This window comes from Hyperolius riggenbachi, chromosome 11 (genome assembly GCF_040937935.1).
Source record: "Hyperolius riggenbachi isolate aHypRig1 chromosome 11, aHypRig1.pri, whole genome shotgun sequence".
NCBI classification, from domain to species: domain Eukaryota; kingdom Metazoa; phylum Chordata; class Amphibia; order Anura; family Hyperoliidae; genus Hyperolius; species Hyperolius riggenbachi.
This window is the reverse complement of record NC_090656.1, coordinates 5,411,906-5,437,615: the sequence shown is the minus strand read 5'-3', so window position 1 is coordinate 5,437,615 and position 25,710 is coordinate 5,411,906. Positions and strand designations below refer to the sequence as shown.

Below are 25,710 nucleotides of genomic sequence, written 5' to 3'. Positions count from 1 at the left end.
TTCTGAAGAGGTGATAACATTATCTTTTGTTTACTGAATGTATCGGAAAAAGTAATGTAAACATTAGCAAACTGCTGGAACTGAGTTCTCGCTGCTTCTAGTATGTGTGCAGTTAAGAAGTGATCTCTAGATGGGTTGTAATATATAAATACAGCAGCTATGCAATAAAATGCAATGGCAGCTTTTAGAGTAGATAAACTGTACAATTACTATGCTTTTCTTTATTTTCACTACAGTTCCTCTGTAAGCGACTTTCCACACTCGGGGGATTTACATGTGCAGCCCCCACAGCAAGAATCTCTCAACTCAAATCTGGCATTTTTTATATGAATTTGATAAGTATTAACAACAATAATTGACTATAAAGACATTTTGTAAAAAATTATATATATATATATATATATATATATATATAGATAGATAGATAGATAGATAGATAGATAGGTGTGTGTGTGTGTGTGTGTGTGTATAGTGTGTGTGTGTGTACAGTGTGTGTGTATACAGTGTGTGTGTGTACAGTGTGTGTGTGTGTACAGTGTGTGTGTACAGTGTGTGTGTGTACAGTGTGTACGTGTGTGTGTGTGTGTGTACAGTGTGTGTGTGTGTGTGTGTGTGTGTGTACAGTGTGTGTGTATACAGTGTGTGTGTATACAGTGTGTGTGTGTACAGTGTGTGTGTGTGTGTGTACAGTGTGTGTGTACAGTGTGTGTGTGTACAGTGTGTGTGTGTGTACAGTGTGTGTGTGTGTGTGTGTGTGTGTGTGTGTGTGTGTGTGTGTACAGTGTGTGTGTATACAGTGGGTGTGTGTACAGTGTGTGTGTATACAGTGTGTGTGTGTACAGTGTGTGTGTGTACAGTGTGTGTGTGTGTGTGTGTGTACAGTGTGTGTGTACAGTGTGTGTGTGTACAGTGTGTGTGTGTACAGTGTGTGTGTGTGTGTGTGTGTGTGTGTGTGTGTGTGTGTGTGTGTGTGTGTGTGTGTACAGTGTGTGTGTATACAGTGGGTGTGTGTACAGTGTGTGTGTGTATACAGTGTGTGTGTGTACAGTGTGTGTGTGTACAGTGTGTGTGTATACAGTGTGTGTGTGTACAGTGTGTGTGTGTGTGTACAGTGTGTGTGTATACAGTGTGTGTGTGTACAGTGTGTGTGTGTGTGTGTGTATATATACAGTGTGTGTGTGTGTGTGTGTGTGTGTGTGTGTGTGTGTGTGTGTGTGTGTGTGTGTGTGTGTGTGGTGTAGTGTGTGTGTGTGTGTGTGTGTGTGTGTGTGTGTGTGTGTGTGTGTGCGTGCGTGTGTGTGTGTGTGTGTGTGTGTGTGTGTGTATACAGTGTGTGTGTGTGTGTGTGTGTGTGTGTGTGAATTAAAAAAAAAAATAAGGGGGGGGGGATAGAAATACCTGTTACAACAATTCATAGATCACCAGACTAGTGTCTGCTCACTGTTCCCCTACCAGTCAGTATGAAAGACCCTCTCTTTAGTCACATGAGCATGCAACGGGAGTATGGTTGCTTTGGAGACACACCTCCCTGCTTGGGAGGGGGGGGGGGATTACAGCTGCCCAGAATCCCCCTCAGACCAGGGATGGTGCAGTGTCTGGGGACAGGCACAAGTTGAGACACCAGAATATCTGCAGGCATCCTGCAGCTCACAGCACCGCCCCCCTTCTTTCCCTGCTACAGTTGACTTTAGATGGAGCAGCAGTGTGTGTACAGAGCATGGAGCAGCAGTGTGTACAGAGCATGGAGCAGCAGCGTGTGTACAGAGCATGGTGCAGCAGTGTGTGTACAGAGCATGAAGCAGCAGCGTGTGTACAGAGCATGGAGCAGCAGCGTGTGTACAGAGCATGGAGCAGCAGTGTGTACAGAGCATGGAGCAGCAGCGTGTGTACAGAGCATGGAGCAGCAGTGTGTGTACAGAGCATGGAGCAGCAGCGTGTGTACAGGGCATGGAGCAGCAGTGTGTGTACAGAGCATGGAGTAGTAGCGTGTGTACAGAGCATGGAGCAGCAGCGTGTGTACAGAGCATGGAGCAGCAGCGTGTGTACAGAGCATGGAGCAGCAGTGTGTGTACAGAGCATGGAGTAGTAGCGTGTGTACAGAGCATGGAGCAGCAGCGTGTGTACAGAGCATGGAGCAGCAGTGTGTGTACAGAGCATGGAGTAGTAGCGTGTGTACAGAGCATGGAGCAGCAGCGTGTGTACAGAGCATGGAGCAGCAGCGTGTGTACAGAGCATGGAGCAGCAGTGTGTGTACAGAGCATGGAGCAGCAGCGTGTGTGTGCAGAGCATGGAGCAGCAGTGTGTGTACAGAGCATGGAGCAGCAGTGTGTGTACAGAGCATGGAGCAGCAGCGTGTGTACAGAGCATGGAGCAGCAGCGTGTGTGTGCAGAGCAGGGAGCAGCAGCGTGTGTACAGAGCAGGGAGCAGCAGTGTGTGTACAGAGCATGGAGCAGCAGCGTGTGTACAGAGCATGGAGCAGCAGAGTGTGTTCAGAGCATGGAGTAGCAGTGTGTGTACAGAGCATGGAGCAGCAGTGTGTGTACAGAGCATGGAGCAGCAGTGTGTGTACAGAGCATGGAGCAGCAGCGTGTGTACAGAGCATGGAGCAGCAGCGTGTGTACAGAGCATGGAGCAGCAGCGTGTGTGTGCAGAGCAGGGAGCAGCAGCGTGTGTACAGAGCATGGAGCAGCAGCGTGTGTACAGAGCATGGAGCAGCAGCGTGTGTACAGAGCATGGAGCAGCAGAGTGTGTTCAGAGCATGGAGTAGCAGTGTGTGTACAGAGCATGGAGCAGCAGGGTGTGTACAGAGCATGGAGCAGCAGCGTGTGTACAGAGCATGGAGCAGCAGCGTGTGTACAGAGCATGGAGCAGCAGCGTGTGTACAGAGCATGGAGCAGCAGCGTGTGTACAGAGCATGGAGCAGCAGCGTGTGTACAGAGCATGGAGCAGCAGCGTGTGTACAGAGCATGGAGCAGCAGCGTGTGTACAGAGCATGGAGCAGCAGCGTGTGTACAGAGCATGGAGCAGCATTGTGTGTACAGAGCATGGAGCAGCAGCGTGTGTACAGAGCATGGAGCAGCAGCGTGTGTACAGAGCATGGAGCAGCAGCGTGTGTGTGCAGAGCATGGAGCAGCAGCGTGTGTGCAGAGCATGGAGTAGCAGTGTGTGTGCAGAGCATGGAGCAGCAGTGTGTGTACAGAGCATGGAGCAGCAGCGTGTGTACAGAGCATGGAGCAGCAGAGTGTGTTCAGAGCATGGAGCAGCAGTGTGTGTACAGAGCATGGAGCAGCGGCGTGTGTACAGAGCATGGAGCAGCGGCGTGTGTACAGAGCATGGAGCAGCAGCGTGTGTACAGAGCATGGAGCGGCAGCGTGTGTACAGAGCATGGAGCGGCAGTGTGTGTACAGAGCATGGAGCAGCAGTGTGTGTACAGAGCATGGAGCAGCATTGTGTGTACAGAGCATGGAGCAGCAGTGTGTGTACAGAGCATGGAGTAGTAGCGTGTGTACAGAGCATGGAGCGGCAGCGTGTGTACAGAGCATGGAGCAGCAGCGTGTGTACAGAGCATGGAGCAGCAGCGTGTGTACAGAGCATGGAGCAGCAGCGTGTGTACAGAGCATGGAGCAGCAGCGTGTGTACAGAGCATGGAGCAGCAGCGTGTGTACAGAGCATGGAGCAGCAGCGTGTGTACAGAGCATGGAGCAGCAGCGTGTGTACAGAGCATGGAGCAGCAGCGTGTGTACAGAGCATGGAGCAGCATTGTGTGTACAGAGCATGGAGCAGCAGCGTGTGTACAGAGCATGGAGCAGCAGCGTGTGTACAGAGCATGGAGCAGCAGCGTGTGTGTGCAGAGCATGGAGCAGCAGCGTGTGTGCAGAGCATGTAGCAGCAGTGTGTGTACAGAGCATGGAGCAGCAGCGTGTGTACAGAGCATGGAGCAGCAGCGTGTGTACAGAGCATGGAGCAGCAGAGTGTGTACAGAGCATGGAGCAGCAGCGTGTGTACAGAGCATGGAGCAGCAGAGTGTGTTCAGAGCATGGAGTAGCAGTGTGTGTACAGAGCATGGAGCAGCAGTGTGTGTACAGAGCATGGAGCAGCAGCGTGTGTACAGAGCATGGAGCAGCAGCGTGTGTACAGAGCATGGAGCAGCAGTGTGTGTACAGAGCATGGAGCAGCAGCGTGTGTACAGAGCATGGAGCAGCAGAGTGTGTTCAGAGCATGGAGCAGCAGCGTGTGTACAGAGCATGGAGCAGCGGCGTGTGTACAGAGCATGGAGCAGCAGCGTGTGTACAGAGCATGGAGCAGCAGCGTGTGTACAGAGCATGGAGCAGCAGCGTGTACAGAGCATGGAGCAGCAGCGTGTGTGTGCAGAGCATGGAGCAGCAGCGTGTGTGTGCAGAGCATGGAGCAGCAGTGTGTGTACAGAGCATGGAGCAGCAGTGTGTGTACAGAGCATGGAGCAGCAGCGTGTGTACAGAGCATGGAGCAGCAGCGTGTGTACAGAGCATGGAGCAGCAGTGTGTGTACAGAGCATGGAGCAGCAGCGTGTGTACAGAGCATGGAGCAGCAGAGTGTGTTCAGAGCATGGAGCAGCAGTGTGTGTACAGAGCATGGAGCAGCAGCGTGTGTACAGAGCATGGAGCAGCAGCGTGTGTACAGAGCATGGAGCAGCAGTGTGTGCACAGAGCATGGAGCGGCAGCGTGTACAGAGCATGGAGCGGCAGTGTGTGTACAGAGCATGGAGCAGCAGTGTGTATACAGAGCATGGAGCAGCAGCGTGTGTACAGAGCATGGAGCGGCAGCGTGTGTACAGAGCATGGAGCAGCAACGTGTGTACAGAGCATAGAGCAGCAGTGTGTATACAGAGCATGGAGCAGCTCTGGGGAACTTAAAGTCAGGTATCTGCACAGCCCTGTGCTCTGCTGTATGAATGCTTCACTTTCCCCTTCATTAGCATTGTCGGCTGTCCTCATTATTATCTGTATCAAAACTGCTCCTGATCGATCCTATTGTCATCACGAGCAGATCGTACATTTAGGAAATAATTGTCAGATCCTGTCGATCGAACGGGAAATTGCAATATGTGTACCCAGCATAATGTCCTACCATAATATTATACTGTATTGTGCGTGGCTGAGTGAGACCTTTCAGGAACCTCCCCCCCCCCTTGAAAATCCTGGAGTTGCCCCTGCTGCTTTCTGATCGCCTATCATGGCTGACAGTTAGTCTCTAGTAGGCATTTCTGGTTTTAGACTGACTGGGAGGGGAGGAGCTGGCAGACAGCTGGAGGCGAGGTGAGGCTGAGGTGAAAATCTATGAATTGCTGCACCAGGTATCTCCCTATTATGAGATGGCGCATTTAGAATCCTATCTGGATTTGCAGCAGACAGAGAATGATGGCCCATGACACACCCAGAAGCACCTACCGTGAAACCAAGCTTGCGGAATTCCTTGGCGCAAAGCGAACGGCGTTTCTCTGCACTCAGGTGGCTCTCTTCTTCGGCCTCATTCGGAAACGCGGAGAGACGAAGATTTTGCAGATGCTGGCGCTGCTCCTGCAAGAAAGAGACAAAGTAACATAATACCGATTAATGGGGGCGGGGTCACTTCCCGCCTCAGCTGCCCCTACTGTGCCTGCTGGGAGATCTGGCCCTAGCGGGTGGTTTATGAGCGAGGGGTGTATCTGAGCATTAGATCTGAACTAGAGGCAGCCAGACATGTGTTATGAGATTTGCCAGCAAATCTTATTGGCGTGACTTTCATTCTCAGGTGGAAGCCAGAGAAGTGACCGGCAGAGAGGAGCCACAGATGAGGAACAGTGGGAAGAGTTTACAATCCATAAAACTGTAACGGAAATATCCCATTTATTCCATTATGAAAGTGTAACCACAGCCGCTGGCACAGGCAACAGATTTTGGAAAACATTACAGCAGCGGGGTTTGCTTTACTTGGATATACCTATGTGCTTGTGAGCTGCCTTATTCTTAGGGACTTCCTGCCAATACCAACAAGAGTAAGACCTGAAGCAAAGGAAAGACCTGAGAGGGGAAAACCTGAGACGACGGAAAGCCCTGAAATGAGGAGATGACCTGAGACAAGGGTAAGACCAGAGAGGAAGGGAAGAACTGAGACATGGAGAAGACCTGAGTTGAGGGGAAGACCTGTGTGGAGGAAAAGACCTGTGTGGAGGAAAATACCTGTAACGAGGGAAAGACTTGAGATGAGGGAAAATGAGGAGAAGACCTGAGATGAGGAGAAGACCTGAGACTAGGGGAAGACCTGGGGCAAGGAGAAGACCTGAGACGAGGAGAAGACCTGGGACAAGGAGAAGACATGGGACAAGGAGAAGACATGGGACAAGGAGAAGACCTGGGACAAGGAGAAGACCTGGGACAAAGAAAAGACCTGGGACAAGGAGAAGACCTGGGACAAGGAGAAGACCTGAGACGAGGAGAAGACCTGAGACGAGGAGAAGACATGAGATTAGGGGAAGACCTGAGATTAGGGGAAGACCTGAGATTAGGGGAAGACCTGAGATTAGGGGAAGACCTGAGATTAGGGGAAGACCTGAGATTAGGGGAAGACCTGAGACTAGGAGAAGACCTGAGATGAGGAGAAGACCTGGGACGAGGAGAAGACCTGAGACGAGGAGAAGACCTGAGATGAGGAGAAGACCTGGGACAAGGAGAAGACCTGAGACGAGGAGAAGACCTGAGACTAGGGGAAGACCTACAGTATGTCGAGAAGAAAACCTGAAATGAGGGGAAGACCTGAGGTGAGGGGGAAGATCTGAAACAAGGGGAAGATCTGAGATGAGTAGAAGACCTGAGATGAGGGGAGACGAGAAGAAGAAGAAATAGAGCTGGCCACAATCAGGACTGATGAAAAAATTGCAGAAAGACAATTCAAAAACGAGTTACACTATAGATTACACCAATCATATTAAAACAAGACAAGAAGAAGACCTGAAACGAGAAGATCAGATATGAGGGAAAGATCGGAGATGAGGGGAAGGACTGAGACAAAGAGAACACCTGGGGCCATGTGTAATTCTCTTTTTCTCCTGAGTTTTCTCCTAGGTGATATTTTTAAACTTGTCAGTAAAATGCCTTTTAAGCCTCTAGAAAGCAAGCAAATACTTAAAATAATTTTGATAGTACTTTTTAACCACTTTTTGGTACTTTTTTAATTGAAAAATGCTGGAAAGTTATTTTAAATTGAAGATGAAAAATTATCTTATCCTAGGAGAAAACTCAGTTGAAAACGTGAATTGCATATGGGCCCTGAGGTGAGGGAAAGATCTGAGACAAGCAGAGGAATGTAACTTTTCAGGTATCCTCAGGCTCGATTAGAGAGATGGGTACTTTGGAAATGTTGTGCAGGTGGAAGCAGGCAGGACTTGGACATGTTCTGGATGAGAACAATGGTGAAGAAATACAATATGTGAATGAAGAGTATCTACAAATTACCTGGCCTGTGAGGTAGATAGTTACACTGAAGGGTGGGGATGTTCAGTGATAAACTAATAATTTTAAGTTGATGCAAACTTTATGCAAAAATATGCTATTCAAAAATGGACCAATAAAATTCCCTAGCTGCATATATTTGCATAAAATTAGTATTAAATCGTCATTGACCGACCCTAATGAGAACTAGCAGCCTTAGTGAATGTCGGGCATAATAATTTCTATAGAACTTTTTGGATTAGGGAATTTTACTAAGGGCCTGAGCCCACTGATGCAGTCGTGTCCGCTTTTCAGTTATACATCAATGTTACAGATGCTGAACACAACTGCGTTAGTTGGCTCAGGCCCTAAGAGTTAAAATAAATGTAATTATTCTTAGAGCAGTTTAATCAGAAACTTTTCTACTCTCCACAAGGGACTGGTGGTCAGTGAGACTATTTAAATATAAGATGATGCAAATTAGATGCATTTTCGAAGCTGCAGAAATCTGCATAGAATTTGCATCAACTTGGAATTCCTTGCACCGCATTGACCGCCACTGTGTGGTTCCTTCTTATTCTTAGGCCATATTGCTATGCGTTTTGGTTGATGGGCTGTCAGCTGTCACTGTGTATAATGTGGTGGAGGAGCTATCACACGGTACATGTTATGAAGATGATGTCACAGAAGAGGAGGGGCACTAAGGACACGCCCAGCTCATTCTTTGGTTACATGCTCAGTTTCAGGGAGGGGGAAATTGTAGAGTTTGTAGCACCTTGAATGGCTGGTTGGATGCATATATTTATATGTGTGTTGTTTTTATTGAAAGGTTAAAGGGAACCTTAAGTGACAGGGATATGGAGGCTGCCATATTCCTTTCCTTTTAAACCAAACCAGTTGCCTGGCTCCTAACTAGACGATTATTGTCGTCCAGTTAGGAGCCGCTGTGCTCTATCTGGCCATGCATGCCCAGTATTGCCGCAGCGAGTGCGAGCCCACCGCTCATTCCTGGCATTTATGTGGCGGCGATTGGTGAAGGCCAATCGCAGTGCCTGGAATGAATGGACATGACCCCGATCAGAGGCCATGTCCATTCATAATAAAGGAAGTAAAGTTAAAAAAAAAAAAAAAATGAACCCTTCCTGGTAACCCAGGATAGCGTTTTTAGTACCATCTAGTGGTGAAAAATGGTGAGAGGGATATGGAGGCTGCAATATTTATTTCCTTCTTAATAATGCCAGTTGCCTGGCAGCCCTGCTGATCTTTTGGTATAAGGAGAGCCCGAGTCAAACCTGGAACAAGCATATAGCTAATCTAGTAAAGTCAGAGTACCTGATCTGCTGCATGCTTGTTCAGGGGCTGTGGCTAAAGGTATTAGAGGCAGAGAATCAAGAGGACTGCCAGGCAACTGGTATTGCTGAAAAGGAAATAAATATGGCAGCCTCCACATACCTCTCAGCTTGGGTTCCCTTTAAATTAATCTCTTCCCGAAGTGAACACACCCGTAGGCTAAAGTGGTTAATATGAAATAAATATGGCAGCCTTCACATCCCTCTCACTTCAGTTTCCCTTTAAGAACCATAGTTTCTCCCAGTCCAAATGTTAAGTTGCATGCATGAATTGTCTGCTTGCATTGCTTGTGTTAGTGGACCAATCTAAGGAGGGAAACTGGACAATTTTGATGGGCTAGCTTAAAGCGTACCTTTTTTATAATTTGTAAAACTTTGAATGTAAAGCTCTATGTCGGAGCTGCAAGGATCGGTGGGTGTCAGCGCTAGTCATTAGACGTCTTAAACTCCACCCCCCTTCGAATAAACCGCTATGGTGTTTGCGGCTGAAGAGCTTTGGCACATTTCTGATAAAAATGGCTGCGGCCGTCTTGCGGAGGAGTTACTGCAGCAGACATCCCCCGATGCTTGCTGCTCTAAGACAGAACTTTTCATAATTTTTTTTACAAGCTATATAACAGGTTCTCTTTACTTTTGAGGATGCTGCAGCATTTGTGGAGGTAGGAGATCCACCATTTTATCTGGCAGTGTTCATTGATGTGTGTGAATACTGATTTGCATTTGATTTGGCCACGCCCCTTTGTACCTCCCTTTCCCTCTTTTTTGTACGTTCCGCGGAGGGGGGAGGGGCAGCCTGATGGCGGTGTATTGCTTACAGCATCGTTGGGGTCTATGGCAGTCCTCATGCAGAGGAGGGGGGAGGGGCAGCCGGATGGATGCGGAGGAGGGGGAGGGGCAGCCGGATGGATGCATAGGAGGGGGAGGGGCAGCCTGATGGCGGTGTACTGCTTACAGCATCGTTGGGGTCCATGGCAGTCCTCATGCAGAGGAGGGGGGAGGGGCAGCCAGATGGACGCGGAGGAGGGGGAGGGGCAGCCGGATGAATGCGGAGGAGGGGGAGGGGCAGCCGGATGGATGTGGGGGGGAGGGGCAGCCTGATGGCGGTGTACTGCTTACAGCATCGTTGGGGTCCATGGCAGTCCTCATGCGGAGGAGGGGGGAGGGGCAGCCTGATGGCGGTGTACTGCTTAAAGCATTGTTGGGGTCCATGGCAGTCCTCATGCGGAGGAGGGGGGAGGGGCAGCCTGATGGCGGTGTACTGCTTAAAGCATTGTTGGGGTCCATGGCAGTCCTCATGCGGAGGAGGGGGAGGGGCAGCCGGATGGATGCATAGGAGGGGGAGGGGCAGCCTGATGGCGGTGTACTGCTTCCAGCATCGTTGGAGTCCATGGCAGTCCTCATGCAGAGGAGGGAGGAGGGGCAGCCGGATGGACGCGGAGGAGGGGGAGGGGCAGCCGGATGGATGCGGAGGAGGGGGAGGGGCAGCCGGATGAATGCGGAGGAGGGGCAGCCACATGGCGGTGTATTGCTTACAGCATCATTGGGGTCCATGGCGGTCCTCACGCGCTCTTCCAGCAGGCCGAGGCTCAGGCACTGGAGGACGTAGAGATAGTGGCTCATTTCATCACCCAGCGACGACCAGCCGTGAATAATTTGCTGGAAAAAGAAAAGAATTTTAAGCATACGGATCGCTCTCCAGCCATTTCTACCATTCCTTCCCTTCCCCACATCATGAAGAAAGAAATAAAGAATGTTCTATTTTGGTCACAACTGCACGATCTCCGCAGGATCTGGGCAATATCTGCCGCCTTCAGTCAGACTGACGGGTAAATTGATTATTTCCGAGAGGTTCAATCTGATTTCCGATCGATTTTATGATCAGTTTTCCGATCATTTCTATACAAAATCGATCCGAAAAACAATCGGAAAACAGATCGGACCTGTCTGAAATAATCGATTCGAGTACGAAAATTGCACCGTTTGTACTAAGCAGTAGAGATGAAGAGAGAGCAGATTGCACATCAGAGGTGAAGCTATCGGTGCATCTCTCTGGCCTGATCTGTTTACAGGACCAGTATCGCGAAAATCATACAATTAAAAATACATGTAAACACATTCAAATAAGAAGTACATTTCTTCCAGAGTAAAATGGACCAAAAATTACTTCTCTCCTATGTTGCTGTCACTTACAGTAGGGAGTAAAAATCTGAAAGAATGGACAGGTTTTGGAGTAGCCCATCTCCTCATAGGGGATTCTCAGGTGTTTCTTTATTTTCAAAAGCACTTAGTGAATAGCAGTTGCACGGTCCAAGTGCCAAAAAAGTATACGGTGAGCAGGGAGGCTGGCAAGCATCTTTGTAAAGAATAAAGGCCATGCTGAGAATCCCCCATGAAGAGATGGACTAGCCTAAAACCTGTCAGGTTCTACTACCTACTGTAAGTGACGGCAACATAGGAGAAAAGTAATTTATGGCTCATTGTACTCTGGAAGAAATGTACTTCTTATTTGTATGTTATTACATGTATTTTACATTTTTCCGGGATAGTGGTTCTTTATAGAAGCAGAATCAGCAGCTGGTGTCAGGCAGGAGGAGCACACACTACTTTAGGCCACAATGATAAGGGTGTCCCATAATAACAGCGCACATGTCAAGCAGTGCTGTCCTATATCTGTGACACTGTAACGTGCGCTTATACTTGAGTGTGGCAAACCACTAGCGGGGGGGCCTTAAAGGACAACTATCAAAGTTAATTAAAATTCTAAATGCTACATATATGTCCTGTAATTACTGGCAAATAGCAAAGCAAAGGCTTTTTTCATCTTTTCATGTTTTATATGAAGAATATGACATTTACAGAGAACAGTTCTCACTGTGGGCATTTCTATGGAGGACTGTACCCAGCACATCCAGCATACAGAAACAGTCCTCACTGACTGGAATCAGTTCAGAATGATAGAAAGCAGAAATATAGCTTCAAATGTGTGTAAATAATCATCAGCTGAAGCTCTGGGTTTCTGCCTGTGTGTCTCTCTGCCTCACGGTGTAAAGTAAACAGTTTACAGCCGAATTACAGTTCAGCTTTGCCTGGCCCCCTCCCCCCATTCCGACACAAAATTGTTACAAAACAGCTGGTGACCACAAAAAGTAGGGATAATAAAAATTGCACCCTGCAGAAAGAAAACACAGAGACAAAGAAGCCCAAATGGTGCAGTAGGTCACAGTACCAGAAGTATGTAAAATATGCGGATGGATTATACTCACAAAGGTGGGTTGCAGAACGGCAACTGACCACTAGAAGCAGGTGGAGATGTATAACCCCGACTCCCTACGCTAGGGCAGCTATACTCCTTATACTGGGGCAGCAATACTACCTACACTGGGGCAGCTATACTCCTTATACTGGGGCAGCTATACTCCCTACGCTGGGGCAGCTATAGCACTATACTGGGGCAGCTATACTACCCATACTGGGGCAGCTATACTCCTTATACTGGGGCAGCTATACCACTATACTGGGGCAGCTATACTACCTATACTGGGGCAGCTATACTCCTTATAATGGGGCAACTATACTACCTACACTGGGGCAGCTATACTACCTATACTGGGGCAGCTATACTACCTACGCTGGGGCAGCTATACTACCTACGCTGGGGCAGCTATACTACCTATACTGGGGCAGCTATACTACCTATACTGGGGCAACTATACTACCTACACTGGGGCAGCTATACTACCTACACTGGGGCAGCTATACTACCTATACTGGGGCAACTATACTACCTATACTGGGGCAGCTATACTACCTATACTGGGGCAGCTATACTACCTATACTGGGGCAGCTATACTACCCATACTGGGGCAGCTATACTACCCATACTGGGGCAGCTATACTACCCATACTGGGGCAACTATACTACCTACACTGGGGCAGCTATACTACCTATACTGGGGCAGCTATACTACCTATACTGGGGCAGCTATACTACCTATACTGGGGCAATTATACTACCTACACTGGGGCAGCTATACTACCTATACTGGGGCAGCTATACTACCTATACTGGGGCAGCTATACTACCTATACTGGGGCAGCTATACTACCCATACTGGGGCAGCTATACTACCTATACTGGGGCAACTATACTACCTACACTGGGGCAGCTATACTACCTACACTGGGGCAGCTATACTACCTATACTGGGGCAGCTATACTACCTATACTGGGGCAACTATACTACCTACACTGGGGCAGCTATACTACCTACACTGGGGCAGCTATACTACCTATACTGGGGCAACTATACTACCTATACTGGGGCAGCTATACTACCTATACTGGGGCAGCTATACTACCCATACTGGGGCAGCTATACTACCCATACTGGGGCAACTATACTACCTACACTGGGGCAGCTATACTACCTATACTGGGGCAGCTATACTACCTATACTGGGGCAGCTATACTACCTATACTGGGGCAACTATACTACCTACATTGGGGCAGCTATACTACCTACGCTGGGGCAGCTATACTACCCATACTGGGGCAGCTATACAACCTACGCTGGGGCAGCTATACTATCTATACTGGGGCAGCTATACTACCTATCCTGGGGCAGCTATACTACCCATACTGGGGCAACTATACTATCTATACTGGGGCAGCTATACTACCTATCCTGGGGCAGCTATACTACCCATACTGGGGCAACTATACTACCTACACTGGGGCAGCTATACTACATATACTGGGGCAGCTATACTACCTATACTGGGGCAACTATACTACCTACACTGGGGCAGCTATACTACCTATACTGGGGCAGCTATACTACCTATACTGGGGCAGCTATACTACCTATACTGGGGCAGCTATACTACCTATACTGGGGCAACTATACTACCTATACTGGGGCATCTATACTACCTATACTGGGGCATCTATACTACCTACACTGGGGCAACTATACTACCTATACCGGGGCATCTATACTACCTATACTGGGGCAGCTATACTACCTATACTGGGGCAGCTATACTACCTATACTGGGGCAGCTATACTACCTATACTGGGGCAGCTATACTACCTATACTGGGGCAGCTATACTACCTATACTGGGGCAGCTATACTACCTATACTGGGGCAGCTATACTACCTATACTGGGGCAACTATACTACCTATACTGGGGCATCTATACTACCTATACTGGGGCAGCTATACTACCTACACTGGGGCAGCTATACTACCTATACTGGGGCAGCTATACTACCTATACTGGGGCAACTATACTACCTATACTGGGGCATCTATACTACCTACACTGGGGCAACTATACTACCTACACTGGGGCAGCTATACTACCTATACTGGGGCAGCTATACTACCTATACTGGGGCAACTATACTACCTATACTGGGGCAACTATACTACCTATACTGGGGCATCTATACTACCTACACTGGGGCAGCTATACTACCTACACTGGGGCAGCTATACTACCTACACTGGGGCAGCTATACTACCTACGCTGGGGCAGCCATACTACTATACTGGGGCAGCTGTACTACTATACTGGGTCAGCTATACCACCCATACTGGGGCAGCTATACTACCCATACTGGGGCAGTTATGCTACCTATACTGGGGCAGTTATGCTACCTATACTGGGGAAGCTATACTACCCATACTGGCGCAGCTATACTACCTATACTGGGGCAGCTATACTACCTATACTGGGGCAACTATACTACCTACACTGGGGCAACTATACTACCTACACTGGGGCAGCTATACTACCTATACTGGGGCAACTATACTACCTATACTGGGGCAGCTATACTACCTATACTGGGGCAGCTATACTACCTATACTGGGGCAGCTATACTACCCATACTGGGGCAGCTATACTACCCATACTGGGGCAGCTATACTACCCATACTGGGGCAACTATACTACCTACACTGGGGCAGCTATACTACCTATACTGGGGCAGCTATACTACCTATACTGGGGCAGCTATACTACCTATACTGGGGCAATTATACTACCTACACTGGGGCAGCTATACTACCTATACTGGGGCAGCTATACTACCTATACTGGGGCAGCTATACTACCTATACTGGGGCAGCTATACTACCCATACTGGGGCAGCTATACTACCTATACTGGGGCAACTATACTACCTACACTGGGGCAGCTATACTACCTACACTGGGGCAGCTATACTACCTATACTGGGGCAGCTATACTACCTATACTGGGGCAACTATACTACCTACACTGGGGCAGCTATACTACCTACACTGGGGCAGCTATACTACCTATACTGGGGCAACTATACTACCTATACTGGGGCAGCTATACTACCTATACTGGGGCAGCTATACTACCCATACTGGGGCAGCTATACTACCCATACTGGGGCAACTATACTACCTACACTGGGGCAGCTATACTACCTATACTGGGGCAGCTATACTACCTATACTGGGGCAGCTATACTACCTATACTGGGGCAACTATACTACCTACATTGGGGCAGCTATACTACCTACGCTGGGGCAGCTATACTACCCATACTGGGGCAGCTATACAACCTACGCTGGGGCAGCTATACTATCTATACTGGGGCAGCTATACTACCTATCCTGGGGCAGCTATACTACCCATACTGGGGCAACTATACTATCTATACTGGGGCAGCTATACTACCTATCCTGGGGCAGCTATACTACCCATACTGGGGCAACTATACTACCTACACTGGGGCAGCTATACTACATATACTGGGGCAGCTATACTACCTATACTGGGGCAACTATACTACCTACACTGGGGCAGCTATACTACCTATACTGGGGCAGCTATACTACCTATACTGGGGCAGCTATACTACCTATACTGGGGCAGCTATACTACCTATACTGGGGCAACTATACTACCTATACTGGGGCATCTATACTACCTATACTGGGGCATCTATACTACCTACACTGGGGCAACTATACTACCTATACCGGGGCATCTATACTACCTATACTGGGGCAGCTATACTACCTATACTGGGGCAGCTATACTACCTATACTGGGGCAGCTATACTACCTATACTGGGGCAGCTATACTACCTATACTGGGGCAGCTATACTACCTATACTGGGGCAGCTATACTACCTATACTGGGGCAGCTATACTACCTATACTGGGGCAACTATACTACCTATACTGGGGCATCTATACTACCTATACTGGGGCAGCTATACTACCTACACTGGGGCAGCTATACTACCTATACTGGGGCAGCTATACTACCTATACTGGGGCAACTATACTACCTATACTGGGGCATCTATACTACCTACACTGGGGCAACTATACTACCTACACTGGGGCAGCTATACTACCTATACTGGGGCAGCTATACTACCTATACTGGGGCAACTATACTACCTATACTGGGGCAACTATACTACCTATACTGGGGCATCTATACTACCTACACTGGGGCAGCTATACTACCTACACTGGGGCAGCTATACTACCTACACTGGGGCAGCTATACTACCTACGCTGGGGCAGCTATACTACTATACTGGGGCAGCTGTACTACTATACTGGGTCAGCTATACCACCCATACTGGGGCAGCTATACTACCCATACTGGGGCAGTTATGCTACCTATACTGGGGCAGTTATGCTACCTATACTGGGGAAGCTATACTACCCATACTGGCGCAGCTATACTACCTATACTGGGGCAACTATACTACCTACACTGGGGCAGCTATACTACCTATACTGGGGCAGCTATACTACCTATACTGGGGCAACTATACTACCTACACTGGGGCATCTATACTACCTACGCTGGGGCAGCTATACTACCCATACTGGGGCAGCTATACTACCTACGCTGGGGCAGCTATACTACCTACGCTGGGGCAGCTATACTACCCATACTGGGGCAGCTATACTACCCATACTGGGGCAGCTATACTACCCATACTGGGGCAGCTATACTCCCCATACTGGGGCAGCTATACTACCCATACTGGGGCAGCTATACTACCCATACTGGGGCAGCTATACTCCTTATACTGGGGCAGCTATACTCCTTATACTGGGGCAGCTATACTCCTTATACTGGGGCAGCTATACCACTATACTGGGGCACCTATACTACCCATACTGGGGCAGCTATATTACCTACATTGGGGCAGCTATACTACCTATGCTGGGGCAACTATATTACCCATACTGAGGCAGCTATACTACCCGTACTGGGGCAGCTATACTACCTACGCTGGGGCAGCTATACTACCTACGCTGGGGCAGCTATACTACCCATACTGGGGCAGCTATACTACCCATACTGGGGCAGCTATACTCCCCATACTGGGGCAGCTATACTACCCATACTGGGGCAGCTATACTCCCCATACTGGGGCAGCTATACTACCCATACAGGGGCAGCTATACTACCCATACAGGGGCAGCTATACTACCCATACTGGGGCAGCTATACTCCTTATACTGGGGCAGCTATACTCCTTATACTGGGGCAGCTATACTCCTTATACTGGGGCAGCTATACCACTATACTGGGGCACCTATACTACCCATACTGGGGCAGCTATATTACCTACATTGGGGCAGCTATACTACCTATGCTGGGGCAACTATATTACCCATACTGAGGCAGCTATACTACCCGTACTGGGGCAGCTATACTACCCATACTGGGGCAACTATACTACCTACACTGGGGCAGCTATACTACCCATACTGGGGCAGTTATGCTACCTATACTGGGGCAGTTATGCTACCTATACTGGGGAAGCTATACTACCCATACTGGCGCAGCTATACTACCTATACTGGGGCAGCTATACTACCCATACTGGTGCAGCTATACTACCTATACTGGGGCAGTTATGCTACCTATACTGGGGAAGCTATACTACCCATACTGGCGCAGCTATACTACCTATACTGGGGCAGCTATACTACCCATACTGGTGCAGCTATACTACCTATACTGGGGAATCTATACTACCCATACTGGGGCAACTATACTACCTATACTGGGGCAACTATACTACCTATACTGGGGCACCTATACTACCTATACTGGGGCAGCTATACTACCTATACTGGGGCAGATATGCTACCTATACTGGGGAAGCTATACTACCCATACTGGCGCAGCTATACTACCTATACTGGGGCAGCTATACTACCCATACTGGTGCAGCTATACTACCTATACTGGGGAATCTATACTACCCATACTGGGGCAACTATACTACCTATACTGGGGCAACTATACTACCTATACTGGGGCACCTATACTACCTATACTGGGGCAGCTATACTACCTATACTGGGGCAGCTATACTACCTATACTGGGGCAGCTATACTACCTATACTGGGGAAACTATACTACCTATACTGGGGCAGCTATACTACCCATACTGGTGCAGCTATACTACCCATACTGGGGCAGCTATACTACCTATACTGGGGAATCTATACTACCCATACTGGAGCAGCTATACTACCTATACTGGGGCAGCTATATTACCTATACTGGGGCAACTATACTACCTATACTGGGGCAGCTATACTACCTATACTGGGGCAGCTATACTACCTATACTGGGGCAACTATACTACCTATACTGGGGCAGCTATACTACCTATACTGGGGCAGCTATACTACCCATACTGGGGCAGCTATACTACCCATACTGGGGCAGTTATGCTACCTATACTGGGGCAGTTATGCTACCTATACTGGGGCAGTTATGCTACCTATACTGGGGAAGCTATATTACCCATACTGGTGCAGCTATACTACCTATACTGGGGCAGCTATGCTACGTATACTGGGGAATCTATACTACCCATACTGGAGCAGCTATACTACCTATACTGGGGCATCTATACTACCCATACTGGGGAAACTATACTACTTATGCTGAGGAACTATATTACCTATACTGGGGCAACTTTATTACTTATAAACACCCACTTTCCAGCGCACAGATACACCCCTTTTGGCAACGCCCCGTGTTTTTTGTTTTTTTGGGGGGGTTTTGACGGGTTCATAGCTACCGCTAGAAAAGATCCAGCACCTGCAGAGCACCCCCTAAAAGAAATTACCGGAGCCGCCCGTGACCGCCCCTATTAGTCAGCTGATTTGGGGCTTGGCAAGGATAGGAGGAGTGTTTTTTGTCTCACCTTATGTATGAACTGCCGCATATTCTTCTTCCAGAGGAAGTCCAGGATGTCCTGTGAGAGGAGACAGTCAGCTGCGGCCAGTGACAAGAACTCCGCTCACATTCCCTCCAGTCACTCGCCCACCCTCTCTTACCGCTCGCTCCAGTGACAAGCTTCCTTCTCACACACACCATGGCAGGAACTCCGCTCACATTCCCTCCAGTCACTCACCCACCCTCTCTTACCGCTCCCTCCAGTGACAAGAACTCCTCTCACATCCCCTCCAGTCACTCACCCACCCTCTCTTACCGCTCGCTCCAGTGACAAGCTTCCTCCTCACACACACCATGGCAAGAACTCCGCTCACATTCCCTCCAGTCACTCACCCACCCTCTCTTACCGCTCGCTCCAGTGACAAGCTTCCTCCTCACACAGAACTCCGCTCACATTCCCTTCAGTTACTCACCCACCCTCTCTTACCACTCCCTCCAGTGACAAGCTTCCTCCTCACACACACCATGGCAAGAACTCCGCTCACATTCCCTCCAGTCACTCACCCACCATCTCTTACCACTCCCTCCAGTGACAAGCTTCCTCCTCACACACACCATTGCAGGAACTCCGCTCACATTCCCTCCAGTCACTCACCCACCCTCTCTTACCGCTCGCTCCTTGTTCCCGACCTTCTGCAGCAGCGCCACAATCAGAGCCATCACTTTGATCTGCAGAGGTTGGTTGTTCCTGCCAGAGATGGAGGGAGAAGATATCACTGAGGTGTATGGAGGACTACAGCTACAAGTTATACAGCTACAAGTTATGGGTCACCAACAAAAAATCCCCCATGTTCTCGCCCTCTTCATGCTCCCTCCATGCCGCCCCCCAGGTGTGGCCACCATGACTCCACCCATAACAGTGTGGCTACTGACTCCGCCTACCCATAACAAATGTGCCCACCCTGACCCCACCCATAAGTGTCGCTACTGACTCCGCCCACCCATAACAAATGTACCCACCATGACCCCACCTATAACAGTGTGGCTATTGACTCCGCCCACCCATAACAAGTGTGCCCACCATAACCCCACCCATAACAGTGTGGCTACTGACTCCGCCTACCCATAACAAATGTGCCCACCCTGACCCCACCCATAAGTGTCGCTACTGACTCCGCCCACCCATAACTAATGTGCCCACCATGACCCAACCCATTACAGTGTGGCTACTGACTCCGCCTACTCATAACAAATGTGCCCACCCTGACCCCACCCATAAGTGTCGCTACTGACTCCGCCCACCCATAACTAATGTGCCCACCATGACCCAACCCATTACAGTGTGGCTACTGACTCCGCCTACCCATAACAAATGTGTCCGCCCTGACCCCACCCATAACAATGTGGCTACTGACTCCACCTACTCATAACAAATATGCCCACCCTGACCCCACCCATAAAAGTGTGGCTACTGACTCCACCTACTCATAACAAATGTGCCCACCCTGACCCCACCCATAAAAGTGTGGCTATTGACTCCACCCACACATAACAAGTGTGGCTACCATAACCCCACCCATTTCAGTATTACTACTGTGACTCCACCTCCCCATAACAAATGTGGCCACCATGACCCCACTTATAACAATCTGGCTACTGTGACTCCGCCCACCCATAACGAGTGTGCCCACCATAACCCCACCCATAACAGTCTGGCTACTGTGACTACACCTCCCCATAACAAGTGTAGCTCCCATGACCCCCCGGCAGTGCTCTCTAGCGGTGGCATAACTGAGGAGCTTGGGGCCCCAGTGTGAGTTTTACACGGGTCCCCAAGCACTCTTATTGATATGAAGCTCCGAAACCTACTAAGGACAGCTGCAGTGTCAGAGAGAGGTGTATTTAGAGTAAGAAAACAGTTTGGTAAGGATTAATACTAATAAATGCATGCATCTATATAAGAGTTCATTTCGAGCATAGCAGCAATGAAAAGCTAATAAGATGGATGAAGGAGGGCCCCTTTGGTCCAGGGGCCCCGGTGCGGTCCCAACCTCTGCATCCCCTCTTGTTGCCCCACTGCTCTGTAGAACCCTCCCATTTCCCCCATAATAGTGTAATAATAGCGTGACTCCGCTCCGCCTACCAAAAAAACACATGTGGTAACCAAGACCCCCCCCCCATGACAGTGTGGATAGTGTGACTCCGCCTAGCCAAAACTGGACAACAAACATTGGTAGGACTGCCCTCTTCACCAGGCGGGATCAGGCAGTAAGGCGGGACTTACACCTGTAGGAGCGAGAGCAGGCGCTCCACAGGGACCTCTTGTCGCACCAGATCAGCCTGCTTGGTGTTACTCTGCAGAACGCTCTCCAGGATGACGAGTGCCAGCTGTGTGATCTCCACCCGCATCAGATTCATGTTCACGAAGGTCACCACCTGGGCACAGCAAGCAGCCAATAGTCAGGGCGGGGATACGGCACTTGTCAGGAAGCAGCAAGCAGAGCGAAGCAATATCAGGAAGCAGCAAACAGAGCGAAGCAATGTCAGGAAGCAGCAAGCAGAGCGGCGGAATGTCAGGAAGCAGCAAGCAGAGCGAAGCAATGTCAGGAAGCATCAAGCAGAGCGAAGCAATATCAGGAAGCAGCAAACAGAGCGAAGCAATGTCAGGAAGCAGCAAGCAGAGCGGCGGAATGTCAGGAAGCAGCAAGCAGAGCGAAGCAATGTCAGGAAGCATCAAGCAGAGCAAAGCAATGTCAGGAAGCAGCAAGCAGAGTGAAGCAATGTCAGGAAGCAGCAAGCAGAGCGAAGCAATGTCAGGAAGCAAGCAGCAAGCAGAGCGAAGCAATATCAGGAAGCAGCAAGCAGAGCGAAGCAATGTCAGATAGCAGCAAGCAGAGCGAAGCAATGTCAGGAAGCAGCAAGCAGAGTGAAGCAATGTCAGGAAGCATCAAGCAGAGCAAAGCAATGTCAGGAAGCAGCAAGCAGAGTGAAGCAATGTCAGGAAGCAGCAAGCAGAGCGAAGCAATGTCAGGAAGCAAGCAGCAAGCAGAGCGAAGCAATGTCAGGAAGCAGCAAGCAGAGAGAAGCAATATTCAACCCCCCCAATCAGTCCTGGACGTTCGGTCCCCCCAGTCAGTCAGGCAGTCCCGCACCTCTAGTCCCTGCAGTCAGTCCCTCCAGTCAGCCAGTCCCGCACCTCCAGTCCCTGCAGTCAGTCAGTCAGTCCCTCCAGTCAGTCAGTCCCGCACCTCCAGTCCCTGCAGTCAGCCAGGCAATCCCTACAGTCAGTCAGTCCCTGCAGTTAGTCAGTCCCTGCAGTCAGGCAGTCCCTGCAGTCAGGCAGTCAGTCCCTGCAGTCAGTCAGGCAGTCCCTGCAGTCAGTCAGTCCTGCACCTCCAGTCCCTGCAGTCAGCCAGTCCCGCACCTCCAGTCCCTGCAGTCAGTCAGTCAGTCCCTCCAGTCAGTCAGTCCCGCACCTCCAGTCCCTGCAGTCAGCCAGGCAATCCCTACAGTCAGTCAGTCAGTCCCTGCAGTTATTCAGTCCCGGCAGTCAGGCAGTCCCTGCAGTCAGGCAGTCAGTCCCTGCAGTCAGTCAGGCAGTCCCTGCAGTCAGTCAGTCCTGCACCTCCAGTCCCTGCAGTCAGGCAGTCCCTGCAGTCAGGCAGTCCCTGCAGTCAGTCAGGCAGTCCATACAGTCAGTCAGGCAGTCCATACAGTCAGTCAGGCAGTCCCTGCAGTCAGTCAGGCAGTCCCTGCAGTCAGTCAGGAAGTCCCTGCAGTCAGTCAGGCAGTCCCTGCAGTCAGTCAGTCCTGCACCTCCAGTCCCTGCAGTCAGTCAGTCCTGCACCTCCAGTCCCTGCAGTCAGTCAGGCAGTCCCATCATACCTTGTAGATGAAGGCTGTGTTGAATGTCTCCCAGGACACAAAGCCATGCTCCATCAGCTCTGCAATGGCTTTCAGGGTGTAACACATCACCTCTCCGGGGCTGTGAGAACATACACATATCATGCTTACTATCATGCTTACCAAACATTTCACATAGCAAAGGACTTTGTGGTATCTGAAGATTAGAAAAATACATGAAGAAATTCCGGCAACGCCAACAGCATTTTGCAGAGAAAGTTGAATAATTGGTATTGCTAAGATGTCCCTACTTACAGTGTGTGTGTTTTGGGGAGAGGAGAAGGGGAGGGTTGTAGGAAACTTACTGTATATACTCGCATATAAGCCGACCCATGTATAAGCCAAGGTACCCACTTTCCCCAAGAAACCAGGAAAAGGTGATTGACTCGTGTATAAGCCCCCTTCCCAGTATAGCCCTCTCCACAGTAGCCAGATGTGACTCCAGTACAAGTCATGTCCCCTCTCCATAGCCAGATGTGTCCCAAGGATGATACAGCTGTGTCTCAAGATGCCACTAGATGGCGTCATAGATATGAGACACAGCAATTGCCACACAGGAAGAATCCTGATCATTGCACTGCTGACACGTTGCTGGCACGCTCCGCTCCACAAGCCGGGGACACAGGTAGTGTTGAGCAGCGCACTCTGCACACCATGCTGCAGGGGATGGGGGACACAGCAGGGAGCCAGCTGGTAAGAGCAGGATCACTAGTGCACAATCCTTACACTCCTCTGCCAGTAACAAAACCTGCTCCACCCTCCGTTCTGCTCCACTGACCCACATATAAGCCGAGGGGGTAACTTACAGCACATTTTTTGTGCTGAAAAATTAGGCTTATACGTGAGTATATAAGGTATACAAACACTGGGAGAACACAATAAACATGGGAAGCACGCACACTCCATAAAGACAGCGTCAGGCTCGGATCTAAGTCTGTACCAGACAATTATCCACCGTCCCACCCAGAGGGTGATGGATGAATTTTAGTTTCACCACTTGAGGACTCTGGGCTTAAACCCCCTAAAGACCAGGACATTTTTTACAAAATAGGCCACTGCAGCTTTAAGGCCTCTCTGCAGGGCCGCACACCTCAGCACACAAGTGATTCCTCCCCCCCCCCCCTTTTCTGCCCACCAACAAAGCACTCTGTTGGTGGGCTGTGATCTCTCCCAGTATGTTTATTTATTTTTTCATAAATATTGTATTTTTCTATTTTGTAAAACAACCTCCCTCCCACAGCCAGCCAATTACAGCGATCGCTCCTGTCTCCCCCGGGGTACAGCCGTGTCACATGGCTGTCCCCAGTACAGCGCTGCCTTAGATCACAGCGCTGTACAGTGTCATTAGACGGCGGTTTTGCCGTCTAACAGTCTCCTGGCAGAGATCGCCGCTGGGAGACTGATGGCGGAGCAGAGCTTGGTCATTCATACGGAGATGCACACACATTGGTGCATGCGATCCCCTGCAAAACACGCCCCCATGACTGCACGGCGATTGACGTTAGGCGGTCCTGGGGCAGCCGCCACGTGCACGCCAATTGGCGTGGAGCAGTAGTCTAATGGTTAAAGCAGTCTTCACTATTTATCGCAAGGATTTTAGCAAATAATACTTTTGCTTGCTCACCTTATTTGTATGAGCTTTTATAAACACCAGATACAAAAAAAAACCACCAGATACAAAAAAAAGTGTAAATGGGAATGTCAGCCAGCTAAAATCATCTGATCAGTCCTCGGTATACAAAGAAATAAACAATACTTCTTGGTCTGTGCAGACTCTTTCCTAAAGTGAACCAGAGATGGTTATCTATAAGCCCCATAAGTACCGTGGCCTCCGTCATCGCCGCCCTCCTCCACCCCTCCGTTCTGTTATGGGGCACCATAAGATGATTTTACTGAGACCTTGATCCCTGCCCCCACATGAGCGACAGCATCCTACCCCAGGGCTGACAGGACACTACAGCATGCAGGCCCCATAGGCGGTATGCTCATGGGGCCTGATGCAGTAAATTCCGGTACAGGAGCGTGCTAGTGTAGGGGGACCACTGGCCATTTACCCATTAGCCCCATGTGCATTACTTTGGTTACGTACACAGAACCAAGAACTTTCTTCAAATGAGAGATCGCAAAGCAAATCATATATAGTAGCTCTGCGTTTTGCGTTTATGCGTCTAATCGTAAAAGCAGGCGAACTGCAGCAGGCACTAAGTTTGCAATTGGGTAAACGAATCGCACCACTCTGTACAGGGCCCCGCCAATACTTATGTTAACCACCGTGCACTTGCAAATGGCAAAATGCATGCGCTTCAAAAATCGCAGTGTGGAAGAGCCCTAATATAGACCGGTACTTACACTTCCCTCCACAGATGTAGAGGAAGACCTGAGCTGGACAGGACACCTCCTCAGTATAATCAGAGATGGCAAAACCTCCCTTCAGGGTCAGTGATGCCAATTTCTACAGGAGAGGATCCCTAAACTATTTGCTCATTTACAGCGTTGAGAAGTTTCGCTGCAATACTCAGCTTTCCTGCAGGCTCAGCATCTGGTCGCACCCAGTTATTTAGCTTTGTCCCCCACCGTATACCTTCTAGAACCCTTCCCTGAGCTCTGGTGCTTGATGAAGGTACAAGGACCTGCCCAGGGGCGTAACAATAAACCCTGCAAGGGATGCAGCCACAGGGGGGACCAGAAGGTGCTGGGACCCCGTGGGAAGAAGTTTCTTTTACCTGTCCTGAGAGACTGACAACTAAGGGCACTGAGAGAAAAAAACGTTCTGCTCTCTGCAC

At 49.5% G+C, this 25,710-nt stretch overlaps 1 protein-coding gene across 3 annotated transcripts in view; it reads right to left on the bottom strand.

Moving 5' to 3' along the window:
- Window positions 1-25,710, bottom strand: part of ELMO3 (engulfment and cell motility 3) — a 63,028-nt gene that overhangs the window by 21,149 nt on the left and 16,169 nt on the right. For 2 of the 3 annotated variants that reach the window (XM_068261278.1, XM_068261277.1), the window contains exons 7-12: window positions 22,910-23,009; window positions 21,309-21,460; window positions 19,694-19,772; window positions 19,053-19,103; window positions 10,329-10,451; window positions 5,428-5,556 (exon numbers count right to left, since the gene is read on the bottom strand). In XM_068261278.1, coding sequence (XP_068117379.1) covers window positions 5,428-5,556; window positions 10,329-10,451; window positions 19,053-19,103; window positions 19,694-19,772; window positions 21,309-21,460; window positions 22,910-23,009 — 634 coding nt within the window. Of the gene's footprint in view, window positions 1-5,427; window positions 5,557-9,747; window positions 9,772-10,328; window positions 10,452-19,052; window positions 19,104-19,693; window positions 19,773-21,308; window positions 21,461-22,909; window positions 23,010-25,710 lie in introns of those variants that run through there. The other variant, XM_068261279.1, reaches the window with a different exon arrangement.